Source organism: Anabas testudineus, chromosome 7, assembly GCF_900324465.2.
Source record: "Anabas testudineus chromosome 7, fAnaTes1.2, whole genome shotgun sequence".
Taxonomy (NCBI): domain Eukaryota; kingdom Metazoa; phylum Chordata; class Actinopteri; order Anabantiformes; family Anabantidae; genus Anabas; species Anabas testudineus.
This window is the reverse complement of record NC_046616.1, coordinates 22,215,910-22,231,299: the sequence shown is the minus strand read 5'-3', so window position 1 is coordinate 22,231,299 and position 15,390 is coordinate 22,215,910. Positions and strand designations below refer to the sequence as shown.

Here is a 15,390-nt window from a genome sequence, read left to right as displayed (position 1 = left end):
AATAATCCATGATGGCTGAATGTTGTAAAAGCTAAAAGGTGAAAACTGTCAGGGAGTTGAATGAAAAGTAGTAAAGTAGTAAAGTTATTTCATTTGAATTCATATTCACAGAGATATGTCTTATTTGCCTATCACCTGTGTTTGCATTAGGAAAGACGCATTGGGACAGTAAACATTCATCTGACAATATGCTCAGTTCAAACAGGGAGTGAAACTGCACAGTAACATCTAACTGTACATTAGTTACTGCTATGTTGTGTACCTGTGCCCTTGTGGTATGATGTCATATACACTGTCACTAGTGATGGGTGAAGTATTGTCGTCTCCCTCTCTCTCTCTCACACACACACACACACAAACACACACACAGTCACACACGCTGGGATAATGAAGTTATAAAGGAGCAGCAACAATGAAACAATGAACTGCTAATGAGACAGATTTGAGTTTAAATCCACTTTAAGGAGAGAAATTAATAATAAACAGCTATACACAGCAACTGCAGTAATTACAAGCACAATAGTGACATTTTCAAAATGTCCAGAAGTATACAAAAAGTTGCATATGGAACCTCAAAGAGTAGAAGAAGGACCATTAACACATCATAATTAATATGTGGAGGCTGGCAGGGCCAGACTAAGGGAACACTGAGGAGCCCAACATCATTATCATTGTCATTTATAATAAGTGGACTAAGGGTCACATTTTAGCGTAGATAGAAATTCCATTTAACCTTAGGGATTTACAAAATCTGTGAGCAGCTTCCATTAAGTGGCCAGCGCCTCTTAATGGAAGCCGGTCAAACTCCCAGGAGCACATGACACCAACAAATCCATTAAAACATCTAATCAGAGCTGAAAAAACAACAGAGTGTTGTTGGATCATAAGGAAGTAATATTTTTCATTAGGATTTCTGCTTCTCAGTTCACATATTTCACATCTCAATTACAAAATATTCCAATAATTGTTATAATACACATCATGTTCGAACAGTATAATGAGACTTAAGTGTATCTTTTGTCAATTTGACTGATAAGTGTTATTTTGTGAACACAGCATAATGCACGTTATTCGGAAAATAATATTTTTATGCAATCTTATCAACTTCTCTCTGTGAACCCTTCATTCAATAATAAATAAATAAATACAAGTAAACTGCTACAAAATGAGGCTGCATTTCTGGGAAGAGAAGAATCATTTTGTCCTCTCTATCTTGTTTGTGAAGAATTCTTTCTCCGGCTTTTTATCTGTATTCCTCCCTCCTGATGATCTCTGAAACCTTCTTTGTCAGTTCATCTCTTTCTGCTCTTCACGCCTTTAGTGTCTTTTCTAACCTCCATCCTCCTCTGTGTCTTTTGTGCCCTCTTCTGTCCAATAGTCTTAGTCGTCCATGTCTCTAGTGTCAGATGATCCTAAGGGGAAGAGCATGTCGCTCTCTAAGGAGAGGTTGCTGCCGAGGCCGGCCATGCGGCTCCGCAGCAGGAAATGCGTCCTCCTCTGCAGCAGCCTCTGCTGCTCCTGCTTCAGCTCCACGTAGGACCGTGAGAAGGTGTGGAAGATGGAGGTGACGGGGAAGGCCATGAGGAGAATCCCGCTCAAGATGCTGCTCAGAGCCACCACCTGGCCTGGGATGCTCCTTGGCACCATGTCCCCATAGCCAACTGTTGTCATGGTGATGACAGCCCACCAGTAGGTAGCTGGAATGCTGGTGAACTCCTGCGTAGTGGCCATTTCATTCTCAATTAAGTAAAGCAAAGGGGAGTACAGAGCAATGGCCACGCACAGGAAGAGGAGGAGCAGTCCAAACTCCCGTGTGCAGCGGCGTGCTGTCAGGCCCAGAGTCTGCAGGCCCAGGGAGTGTCGAGCCAGCCGCATCACATAGAGGATACGTAGGGCTCTCAGCACCCGCAGCACCAAGCCCACTTTGTCCAAGTAGGTGCTGCCCGAGCCCGGCCGCTTCTCCCCCTTGGAGGTGCTGTCCACCACCAGAGTGATGTAGTATGGCAGGATGGCCACCACGTCTATCAGGTTGAGGGGCTGCCGGAGGAAGGTCAACTTGCTGCGGTCTTGAATGAAGCGCAGGGTGAATTCTAAAGAGAACCAGGCCACACACACGGTCTCTACGATGAAGATGTTGTAGCACATCTGGGAACAAGTGCCCTGTTGAAGAAAGAAAGGGGGGCCATCAGCATGTAAGCAGTGGTTACTGTCACTAGAGGGAGCCACTTAAATGTGAAATCCAGGCACAGCACAATGAAACACTTCAAACAAGCTGAACATTTTGAGAACAGTTTAATCTGGAACTTTACTTTATTCAAACATAAAGGTGCATCAAAAGCCTTTTTTGAGTTTTGCAGTATTAGTGTTGATACCTATGTGCAATGTGTGATTATAATAAAAACAGATCTGCTGTTAAAACTATTCAATTATGATGCCGTTACTCAGGTTTAAAGCTTTTTTGGAAGCGTCTGTGTTTTCCTTAGATGCAGTAATGAGGCTGGTGTAGTGCGTGGCTGTATAGGTTCAAAGCATTTCAAAGCACACAGTACATGGGCACAGAGCCTTTGAATGCAGACCACAGTATATATGAGGGAAAAAAACCTCATTATGAAACTCACTCCCACAGAGGAGGAGATGGATTTGAATAGCACCTGAAAACACCAGTTAAACCTGTTCTCTGTCAGAGAACATTTACACACTTCTAATGCAACACATTTGTTGTGTGCCTGCAAGAAATTAAGAGGTGGAGGAGTTGCTAGGATGAGATTACTGGCAGGTTTAATTAAACAGCTTCAATAAGGCACGTCGAGAACAGTGAAGTGTGAAAACAACGCAGCCGTGTCAGGTCTAACGCAGTACTGTAACTTCATCAGATAGTCTTAAGTTGATGGTAGAGAACAAACAAAAATTGCTCGGTTGGTTGTTGAGAAAGTATTGATCAAAAGTTAAGCTGAAGACACAAATGATGACACGCTATGATTTTGCATTATTTGATATAGGACAAACGGGGGACGACAGCGGCACAGTTGGTGGAGCGGTTTGCCCCTCGACTCGACTGTTTCATTAATGTCTCCTGGCCACAAAACCTCAGCCACTGAGTTTGCACTATAGCCAGTGTGCTCTGGGTAACCGTCATAAGCCCGATGCAGCGGGGAGGGCTGAGTCAGAAAGAGCGTCTGGTGGAAAGCTGGTGGAAATCTACCAAATCAATGTGCGAACCAGGCTTTGCTACTGTGACCCCAACAACTCGATAAGCCAAGAGAGACAAAATGAAATAAGCAAGACGCACTCTTTTAAAATGCTTGGTTTCAACCTAAAGTGTGATTTCACACAGAGAAAAGGAATTGTGTTGGTTCAGCTTGAGTATTTTTACTAGTGTGAATCATTACCTCAATTATTTGAAGCCGTGTTGAGGTTATCTTGGATTTAGTGTAAAATCGATGTGACTGTAGAAAGTAAAGCGGGTTGTCTTTGTGCCGACTGTTCAAAGAGAAGTGAACACATTCACTAAACTGTTTGGACTTCACCCTTCAAGAGAATAACGTGTGTGTGAGACTCTGATGTAACATTTTCCTTTGATTTGACTACAGAGGGCAGGGTGCTAATTGTGGCTGTGATCGAAGTCAGACACAATAATGAAAGCATTCCATGAAAGCAGGACGAGAGAGCGCTTGAAAGAAAGTCTCTTTTTCAAATCTGTCTCAGCAGTGTCTCCCTCTTTTTCTGACTGTGAGGAGGTTTTTTAATAAATGACGTGACAGACGAGACACGCCGTTATTAGGATTTTTAATGACTGCTTTTCAAAATTACACCTCTGTTTTACTTTCGAATTGCAGCTCAGTTCAAATCAGCTGGGAAATGACAAACCCAATCTCTCCACCAATCTGCTGTGTGTGTGTGTGTGTGTGTGTGTGTGTGTGGGGGGGGGTCACCTGTTTATTGTGCTTTTATTAGACACTAGCGTACAGACAGACAGTGCAGTTGCATCATTTGGATCTCTTCTGTATTTCACTGCATCTTTACAACCTGTTTCATATGCAGTGACTTCTTTCATCACATGTTAAATGTCATCAGTCTACTCACCGCCTCCTCCTCCTCCCTCATGGCAGGCATGGTGCTGATGGACAGGTTGATGGCAGTGATGGTGACAAACAGCACTGACAAACAAGCAAAGATCTTCCCTGGGAGGCCCGAGTGAGGCCTCTCCACCATGTCCCTTAACTTGCTCATGAAGAGGTTGACTCTGGACTCCGTCTTGTGCTCCCTGTGGCCGCTGTCTGAATCCAGCAGATCCTCCAGGAGTTCCTCTTCCTCCTCTGCCCTCTCCATCGCTTCAAGCTCTTCCACACGCTGCAGCAGGCGCCGGCGACAGCACCACTCCAAGCTTTCCTCTGGGACCCCCCAGTAGAGCAGCTCCTCCCTGAAGGAGAGGGCGCACATCTCCCTGACGGAGCGCAGCTTACCAGCCCTCAGGAAGGTCAGAATGGTACGGAAGGCACACGGGCTGCGGTCAAAGAAGAACTCATTGTGCGTAACGTCATAGTCATCACAGATACGCATGATCTCATCGAAGCTGCTGCAGAGGTGCAGCTGGCCCAGACGAGACAGGGGGAAGTCCTCTAATGTGGTCCAGGGAAGCTGGTAACGCAGGCCACCCACGTTGATGATGGCATGGAGCTTACGGGCGTTGGTGAGTGGTGCGTCGCCATGGATGGTGCTGAGGTCAGGGACACGCTGCGCCCTCTTGTAGAAGGCTCCTTTCCGAGCCTCCTGCTCTTGTACAGGTGGTGGGTTGAGCGAGGTATCAGAGGCGCAGCTCAGGGCACTGTAGTCATAGTCGGAGCCATCACCCGTCAGCAGGGTCATCTTTACTGGTCCGGTCACATCCCTGTGTTCAATCTGTCACCGGCACACTGTCACACTGAGAAGGAAAGTACAGAATGAAGGGATCAGTCTCACACAGCCCACATCAAGGGTCTATTGTTGAAAAAATGCAAGTGATCAAATTAGATTTTTTTCAAATCTTATACTTTATTACAACTGGCGAGGAAATTCTGAGGTACTTATACTGGAGTTCTTCTTTCTTTCACTTTAACTTCACTACAACTCACATGTTTTAATCCACTACATGTATTTGACAGTTTCAGTTACATTTTACAGCTTGAGATTCATAAAACAAATGACATAAAATAACAATAAAGTCAGTTCTCAAAAATCCAGTTTCATCTGTGCATTTCAGAGCATGTGGTTATTATTACTTCAGAAGTACTAGTGTGAGTGAAGAATATGAAAAGGTACTATTTGTGATGGAGTACACGCAGACGGGTCAGTCAGCCCGGTTTTTCTCATATATTTAACTCCTGGTCCCCGGTTCCATAATTAGCTCACATACATAAAAGTGACATCACCTCATTCCTGGCAGGAAGGTGATTAAACATATTCCTCAAAATGTCACTCCTGTAACAACCTCACAAAGAAGACCTGCCAAAGAGACTGAGGTATGACACTGTGAAGTACGAACACACATGGATTCAAAGCTAAGAGAGATATACTGCGATATGTGTTATGATTGAAGCAGCAGATCACTAAGATGTGTCTGGCATATCACTCCCACGAGAGCACGGCGTGAAAATGAAATGACTGCTACCTTTATCCACATTATTATTCCACAATATTGCTGGATTACAAAAACAGCCCGTCTGTGTGGCAGAACGATTATGTCATTTATACACCATTAAACATGGTCACTGATCTAGATACATCAGGCATCAAGGGATAACAATTTCACAGCCCGCCGTGTGCATAAACATCTGTTACCCAAAGCAGTCTGGGAATTATAAATAATGGCCTGATGTTTCCACTGACTGTTGTTAGATAATTCACTGATGTAACTGTCACGTGCTGTTTTTAAATCCTGATAAATCAGTGTGGATTGAACAGTTTGACGGGCTGGTTGAGGTGTGTACTCACTTCAATCATTTAGTTGAGCAAATTTGCCTGACAGGACTTCATGGTCAGGAAATACACTTTCTGAGTAGAGTTTAAATATATTAAATTGCTTTTTTTCATCCATGCACCTTGGCAGCAGGTGAACTTCAAGATGTATGTTAATATAGAGAAGTGCTGTTGGAGCCGCCTATGACCCAGACTCACAGAATAGCCTGGCAGCTTGTTAGAGATATGTTCTCAGGGAGAACATAAAACAAGATCTGACAAGCACCAGGCGCTTCTCATCACTGTGCTAATACCATCTCTGTGGTGTTATGTGTTATGCTACGCGCAGTGAAAGAGTGACTAGTCAGAATTGAAGGATGGATGACGGAGAGGTTCTTCAATCAGTGTGTATGTGATCCGAGGTTGGACAGTTCACCTTTTTAGAACAACAGTAACCTGGAGCGAACAGCAAAGACAAGACTGGAGTGACATCAGAACTCTGACTGACCTGGAATGACCCAAACAAAGTCAAGACTTTAACCCAGTATGTGGACTTAATGCAAGAATCTGAATCCAGGCCTGGAAAGCTAGTGGAGACCTACCCAAGCACACTTGGGACTGTAATAGTCACCAACTACTGTTTCAGGACTTTTGTAAGTAACCTCTGGAGATCACTTAACAACAGGTTATAATAATGAGACATATGGGGTTGTTTTTTTAATGGCTGGACGTTCTGGGTTGTTGAGAGTACACTGATCGGCAGATGTAACACTTTTATTCATTTAAAATTACATTTACAACACAGCACGGAGTAGGGTTCTGAATACTATCTAAAGCTACTGTAACCAGGTCAACAGAAACAAAAGAGGACCAATACGAGCAAGAAGGAAAGAGAAGCAGTCGACTTAGTATCACCAGTGCAGTGGGGACCTCGTGGCCTGTGTCCAAACTAATTTAATCAATTACAGTAATTTAAGGGGAGGCAGGTTAGCCGGTCAGGAATTAACTTGTCAGTGCCTGGATTTGCAACAATACCAATTCTGGGTCAGGAAGGAGGCCTCAGCTTCTAAAACGAGGATGTGGATGTGTCACTAAATAGTTATTAGGCACCTGCGCTGTCAGCCTCTGTGAGCCACTGATTACAGTCAGCACATCTCCCACCCATGAAATTAGAGCAAACCCACCCCGAGCTAGTCTGTGCAACGCTCGGCCTGGCAGCATTAGCCTGAACTACTCCCTGATGGTGCTTCATTTATGGAATTATTGACTCTTTCACGTGGGGAACAGCCTTGAGATCAGCAGATCTTTCTGCTGTTGACTGTAGTGTGGGCAGAAACTGAAAATGCACCCGAACCATGTAAATAATGCACATTCACACACTTCATTCTCCACTGTTTTAGTTGTCTAACACTGGTGCCTTTTCCCAAAAACCACAACACAAGAAGGGAAGTCATTTGTCAGTGTAGAATCCCTCCTTTTTGTTGCTACCAGGCCGCAAATTCTCACACTCTCCCTCCATGCGGCGGAGGTTATCGATACGCCTACAGTGCATCACCAGTGTGGACGTGCACAGGCCTACGCCACTCTCCTACTAGATTAAATCACACTTAACCCCTCGAGGCTGTTTGATTCTTCACTTTCTCACGCCTTTAAACTGATTGTGCTTTTGCCTCCCCACAGTCACAGGAGCTTTTTTTAAGCTCTTGTTTTTTCTCCTCTCCTCTTTGTTGTCCCTCTGGGGACTGAGTCTCTCGGAAGAAGAGATGAAACAGCGCAGAGACAGCGAAGGCTGTTCTCCCCCCACCAGATCGGCTGAGGTCTGGCCTCACTCTGTGCCAGCGCTATCGCAGCTAAGCCACAGGGCATGTTCTCCAGATTGCCTGGTGAGTCACTGGGTGGTGAGTCTCTTTGGCCTGACTGTATTGTGCATGCATTTCCCACAGTGCCCCACTCAAGAGCCTTTGGAAAGCATCTCCAGCACCAATATTAATTGAGATGACTAATGAGCATGGTAACGACTAATGTAAGGTCGAAGCAGAACAAATAAGAGTTCTGACGCCTTTCACCAGTTGAGAAACGACTGAGGTGGAATTTTTCTGATCCGTCTGCAGAGAACCAGCCCTGTTCAATATGTTTCCGATCCTCCTGCAGATGATTTCAAATGGACGTGTGCGGTAGCTGTGTATTTATCTCCACGAAGACACACATCCCGCTCGTTCGTTAGTGATCACTATTTATGGCTGCACGTCTGCATGTTGGAGAATGTGCTGGAAGGAAAGGACAGATTTTTAGCAGTCTGTCTCTGATTCAAGCATTTGCAATTCCACTTGACTCAGTCTGTGAAACACAAACACATGGTAATTTCACGAGTGATCAGTATCTGTGCTGAAAAGCTGAACCTCACAGATTTACAATTAAAGCGAAACCTGTTTAACATCTGTCATCCTATCAGGGTGCAGATGTTCGGAGCGTCGAGTGGCTTATGTTCTTCCACGTAGCCCGACAACCATATCTAATAAGTGCACTCCTTCAAGATGTTTCAGGCTGACAGATGTCCCTTCAAAATGGACTCAATCTTGTTCTGTCTGTGACTTAATGACCATTCAGACCACATGATGTCCCTTCTCGACTTATTTCCTTAACAGCTCACTGTTCTCTAATGGACTACAAGAGCATGGGGTTTCCAGAAATGGGCTTGAAACCGCAAGAGCTGCCAAGACCCAACTCTCCCTCTCTCCCTCTGTTGTTGTTCTCTCTTTTTCTCTGTCTCGCTCTGAAATCTGGTTAAACGCTGAAACAGTCAGGCACGCCAGAAGCGCTTCTACCTCAGAAGACCTTCCCTTACAGTGATTCCAGCAGGAACAATTGTAAACAGAAGAAGAAAAACATTTGTTTTTCTTCTTTTATTTTTGGTCGGAAGTGGGCGGTTTTAATGTACACTGAAAAGCCCACAAGGAGCGATACCTCCAGGCAAATAATTACCTCCCTCCGTCCGTGGCCCACCACAATGTGCAGCTCTCTGCTTGTGAGGTGTGGAGATAATACATTTGAGTAATGAGCGATGTTAACACTGATGATTTTGTATGCTGTTAACCTTTCTTTGTCAACTTGAATGTGAACTCCATGTCCATTAACAAATGTAATGCATCTACCTGCTGTAACACAACATTCTGCTTCATGCAAAATGCTTCATAATCAGATTTCAATGCTCAAAAGTAACCTTTCCGAATGCCATTGGAATGCGCTTTCAGTATCACGTCCCCCCAACAAAGAGCCATCGAGAAGCATCACACCTCTGTCATTTTCCGTCTGCAGTTTGTTCCCCAGCCTGTCCCCTGTTTGTCCTTCCTCTTTAAGCCCTCCATCCCCCAGACGGGGTCTGAGCCCACGCAGCAAATCCCTAAATTTCTGCACCACTGCTCCACATTATGCCTCAACACTCCTTATCCTCTATGCCCTAACAATCTATGACATGAATATTTAGTCAGACAGTGAAACATCACGTCAACCATCCTTCACACACAGTCAGTGTGTAACTACGCTATGTTTTTCTTTTTGTCTTGTACTTTCCATCACAGGCATTTGTCTTGCCTGAGTGGATGATTGTACGCTCTCACCGTTTGTGAGTGCTCAACTAACTTGATTATGTAAAGATTGCATAACATTAAGTTCTCTGTGTGCATTAACCAACGCTCACTTTTCATCTTCTGATGCACTTTTCCTGCTGAGCTGCAGTCACCTCCTCCACCTAATCGCTCTGGGCTACGTAAACAATTTCTTTTTCACAGGCGGCTAGTAAAAGTGTCCCGGAGGCCAGACATGCAGTGTGTGCAGGCAGGCACAACCTAAGACTGTCTGTCACTCTAGACTGCGATTGTCTGCACCAGCACACAGGTCTCTGTGGGATGAGGTGACAGGAGGACTCATAGATAGGTGAAAGAAAAAAACACTCCACTGTGACTGAAAAAGTGCTTTAGTTGATGAGATGAAGTAAATGGATCGGACAAACAACCACGCTGTGCTTTTCTCTTGGCTGGATCGATATATGTGAAGTGAGTTGACATGAAGCACAGCTTGATGGTCAGTACTTAAACTGTTTGGTGTTGGGTACAGAAAATGACAGGTTTCCTGTTCGGGGAAGGAACAGGCTGTGCCTTACAGAGGAGGTTCAAGTCTGGGTATCTGGTGAATTGTTGTGCTACAATCTCATTAAGAACAAATCCACAGCTTCTAACGTCTTTGCAAAAAGCAAAGGAACTTTACCCGACTTAAACATTCAAAGCACCCCCATCAGTCGATCTGTGTTGACCTGACTGAAGACCTCTCTCTGCATCTACCCACCGGTGCTCTGGGAAACAACGCTGCTGGTGCGAACCTGGCTCTTCGATCTGCTTTAACGACGCTGTAGGATACCTATCCTCGAAACCTCACAAATAAAGCCACCTGGGAATAGCTGATTATAATTACTTTACTGGGCCGGTCTTTGAGGAGGACAATCAGACAGCTACTATTAGCTGTTAGAACAGGAAAAAGTCATTAGTTCAATCTCATTACAGTCACAATTACCTGGAGGACAGATGATGATCTATTACCATATCATGTATCATGGATCCAAAGTGGTGGAGGGACAGAAAATATGTCTGTCTCCACAGTGCTGGACCTGGTCTCTGATGAGATATCAGTAAATGTTGACAGATCATAACATGCTGTAATGTAGCTGCAGCCTTGTTACCATGGTGTACATGCAGGGTATCTAGTATGCAAATGACTGTCATCTGTTAAAGACATATTGTGGATGGGTTGATAGAAAAAAACAGCACTTCGTCAAAATATCTTAGCAGCTTGATTTTCCTCTGTTGAATTCATGAAACAATCAAACCTGGCTGCAGCTTTTAACTTTCCGGCTCCTCGCCTCAGTGCGTGGCATACGTGATCTAATTATTTTTCTAAAGAGGGAACAAGACCACACGACTGAGCTCTACAATAACAACCACTAAGTCAATACATGACACAAACAGTGCTCCTGATATGAAAACTGCAAAAATGTCAGTCAGCTCTTCCCCTGTGGAAACAAACACAGTGGAGCACGTGTCAAACTCTCAAAGTGTGCTGGTGTATACCTAAAGAAGTGTTGGCTCACTGTGCAAACACACCTCAAGTTGAAAACCTGTTGTCAAAGCAGAAATCCAAAATACTCACTGCGCTCCTGATTCACTCGCTCAGCGACTGAGAAGAAAACTCTGCTCCATCTGTGCTCAGACACCGGGCTTGTGGAGTATGATGCTCATGAGCAACAGGCTGCCTCCCTTCCCTCCTCTGTCCCCTCCCAACCTCCCTCCCTCCCTCGATCCCTCCCTTGATCCCTCCTTCTCCTCCCTTTCCCTTCCCTTTGCCCTCGTCTCTCCCTCTGACTCAACTCTTTCTACCCCCCCCTCCTTCATTTTTTTCTCAAGCGCTGACATCAGAAGTGGGACGTGCCGTTGTACCAGAAGCTTTTGAGAAAAATCCATGGCAACCACAGTCTAGGGATCCACGCTCCCCACCCCGCCCCACCCACCCACCCGCACTTTTAAATGAGAATAATCTTGTGTCCTTTCGTTGCAGATTCACACAAAGGTTTATATTTGTCTGGTGGGTTACCCTGCCTGAGGGGGAGGGAGCAGAGGCTGGTTCGGACTCAGCAGGGTGTCCAATTTTAGACAAGTGGTGGGAAATGCTATGATGAGGCTATGATGATGAGGAGGAAGGCATGGCTCATACGGAGGATGTTTATCACTGCAAGGATTTCACTCCCGCTTTTAATAATCGTTTGCTTGTTCCTGTCTTTGGATGAACAGTTTAAGGGCATATTCAATAGGTATTCATTAGGAAACACACGTCCCAGTATGTGTGGCACATCTGCGTGTTTGTCCACTGATCATTACTTCAGTACTGTGTTGCCTGTTTTAGGGTCTTTTATCCCTCTATTGATCGACCAGGCTTTAACTGAATGGAGGCAGGGGATGTACGTAAACACACATCACAAGTCAATCTCTGTTATTTTCACTTCAGTGCCGTTATCTCCCATAATGGTGAAGAGAATGTGAGTCCATTTTCGGTGGGAGTCCAGTTTTCATCCCCACTCAGCAGCCCATGACTTCAGTGCTTTCTGTGCCTGTGTTATTTTATGACTATGGACCGGCGCTGAGTTTGTGTTCTTCCTGTGAGCTATTATCTCTTCAGAGCAGAGGTGTTCTCTTGTTGGGCGGCTAAAGACAACTGAAGTTAATGACAGACACGGGGAATAAGAGTCACAGCACTTCCTGCGAGGAGAGTAAAAATCTCCGTGGTACAAAAGCATCATAATAACCCCGTTTGGGAGGGAGATGTGCTGTTTGTCAAAACAAACAGACAAAGTTAAAAGGATTATCATCTGCACGCGCTGTTGTGTCCAGCAGACTGCACGTCAGCTTTGCTTTGACTGAGCTTGCACAGCGCAGAGCCGACATGACAAACCATGAGTGCAGTATGATATTTACAAGCACCATTAGAGTTAAGACTTCATTGTGTTTGTGCACAAAAGTGCTGTAATGCAAAGACGAATTACAAAGAGCGGGACAGGTGGGGTCCTCCTAACGCTGGATTCAAATCAACAGGAGTCTAAAGCCATTACTTATCTGTTGCACAACCCTGATTAAATCTCTGCCCTGTGATGTTCAAGTATTACATTACAGTGTGCTTCTATTCTATGATGCCAGCTTGAATTTTATACAACATAATTAGGCTACTGGTTACAAATCTGATACCTGTACCTGACTAGCTTCATCTACATCCATGTTACATTCCCATGTGTCATTTCATAACACCAACTGTCAGTGTGATTATTCTTAAATGTGGGTCTCGTTATTTACAATATCTTTCTCAGTATGACCACAGAAAAACCTTTGTTACCATAGCAGTTCATGGTCCACACATTTATTTTACACAGGTTTTTTGTGCCAAACCCAAACAACCCAAACTAGTGGACTTACAGTAATACCAACACTTTCCTCCATAGACCCATTGCATTAGTGTAGCTGAATATATGATCCGATTTTCATCATGTTACAGCTTTTGGCAACAGAGCTTTGTATTTTTACCTTATGATTGAAGATGGCCTTTTGGTGTTCATGACTAATATAGCATTCATATATTGAATGATATATTTGGCTTGACACATGAGTGGGCCAGTTTCTGGATGTTAAGTAAGCTCCAGTTAGTCCACAATACACAAACAAAGAGCTTTAAATATATTCAGAAATGACATCAGTGTGAAATCCAACTTCGGTGTATTTGCAATTCATAATATCTTAATCACAGTACGTTAGGATTCAGTCACGCTGTAATTAATGTGAGGCCCTGAAAGGAAAAACATGGGAACTTGACAAAACAAATTGAAGAAGCATGATCTGGATGTTTCAACTGGATGCTTTTTTCATCAAGTCAGAATCAGCTGTGATTGTGTCTCCAGGTGTTCACCTGCTGATTGTTGATTGCTAATTACTGATGCAAATGTAACCTTTTCTATTCACATGATTGGTGTAGTCTCTGACACTGCAGCCTTTTCTCCATCAGTTATCTTTTACATCATCGGATGCTTGATAGTGAACTGTAAATTTCATAGGCACCTTTTAACCCCACAGGTGATTCAGAGTGGGGGTTTGAAGAAGTTCAGGTGGGACTCCTGGAACAGGGAAGATCAATACTTCACAGTTACTACAGTGAAATGTGAAGCTTCAGTCTGAAGGTGGTTAGCTTACTGTAGCTTAAGATAACGGAAGGAAAAGGGAGAACATTTAACCTGAGGCTGTTAAAATATGACTTCCGGCCAAGAAATAGTCCCACACATAAACTTTTTCTAAATTCACATGTGAACTTTGTGCATTCACTTAAATGGGTTTAATGGTCCATTGTCTCACAGACACTGGGCAGCCCTTTTCTCCATCAGCTTTATTTCCACTTTAAATCCTAACACATTTCCTGTCAGTGGTGCATTAACACTGCTGGATATTGTACTGCTGTTCACCCAGAACCAGCTGTACATTCTACAGGTGAAAAAGTATGTGAATTATGGGGAATTTCATGGTTTTCTGCATTAATTTATCATAAAATGGGATCTGATCTTCATCTAAGTCAAGAGTATTAACAAATATAATATGTCTAAAATAATAACACACCAAAAAATCTGATCTTTTATGTCTTTATTGAGAAAAAACATAAAAACCGCATAGTGCTAGTGGAAAAAATAAGTGAACCACTGGAGTTAATTACTACAATGTTCTTTTTAGTAAGCAGCAGCTTCCCTCGTGGTGTCCTGCCATAGACACCCTGCTTGTTCAATGTTTTACCTACTCTGATTCCAGGTATGCTAACACCTGACTCCAGTTGCCTTTTTTTAAATGGTTCATGGTTCACATACGTTTTTACCAGCGCTGTGAGGTTTCTATGGCTGTTCTTAATAAAGACATGTAAACATTATATTTGTTAATACTCATGACTTAGATGAGGATCAGATCACATTTTATGACAAATAAATGCAGAAAACCATGAAATTCCAAAAGGTTCACATACTTTTTGTTGCCTATGTATATGTATATAAGGCATCTAAACATCATCCCGCATCAAATGAAATTGAGTCTTTGGCAAACATGATGGTTGAAAGGAAAGCACTCAGGAGTTAATCCTGTTGAATTAATTTAGTAGTAGTAGATAGAATACACTGTCCAGTGAAACACAACCCAGTGACTTGCATCAAAAAGCAAGAACACTTTAGCATTCTTGTCTCAGTGGAGATCACCCTCGCCCTCACAGGACAAGACAGTATCCCAGATATTGACCATATGTGGCAATGTGTTGGAATTCCGTGTTGGGAAAATTAGTCACATTCAAGATATGATTGAATAAAAACTTTATTTAGCATTAAGTTACCCTGTATATTTTATTACAACATACAATAACAAAGTCAGCTAACAACCAGTTGAATGCTTCCAATGACATAATTTGCTTTTCATTTAACTAGAACAGACTTTAACTAGAGTAGTTTTCCTGAGACACCATCCAGCCATTGTTTGGCTGCACGCTTTCAAACGTGAAGAGAGGACGAGATGCGGACTTTGTGGGAGGCATTCTTTGAATAAAAACTGACAAGTTTGTCCATGCAAACAGACAAACAAGCTCGCTCTCTCATATAATTGCATGAGTTAAACAACTTTTGTTCCCTAGCTTTGTCAACAGAGTAACAGAAATGTCTTTGTTAGAGTGCAGCTCTATGCACATGCTGGTCATGCAACAGTCCTGACGACTTTAACTGAAAAACATGTCTGCAGCAGAAGTAGAAGAACAATCATCAAGTTTTTGAGAATCAAACTCATTACCGTCTGTTTTTTACTCAAGTTTGGACTAAATGACAACATATTCTAGGAACTGCTGCTTGGGGTT

The 15,390-nt window shown here is 43.5% G+C and overlaps 1 protein-coding gene across 1 annotated transcript; it reads right to left on the bottom strand.

The window, feature by feature from the left end:
* Positions 1-510: 510 nt before the first annotated feature.
* kcng1 (potassium voltage-gated channel, subfamily G, member 1) lies at positions 511-11,233 on the bottom strand. Its single transcript, XM_026367111.1, has 3 exons — positions 11,134-11,233; positions 4,084-4,921; positions 511-2,160 (listed from the first exon to the last, which is right to left on the bottom strand). The coding sequence occupies exons 2-3, from the start codon at positions 4,864-4,866 to the stop codon at positions 1,381-1,383; spliced, it is 1,563 nt and encodes a 520-aa protein (XP_026222896.1). The 5' UTR covers positions 4,867-4,921; positions 11,134-11,233; the 3' UTR covers positions 511-1,380.
* Positions 11,234-15,390: the final 4,157 nt, after the last annotated feature.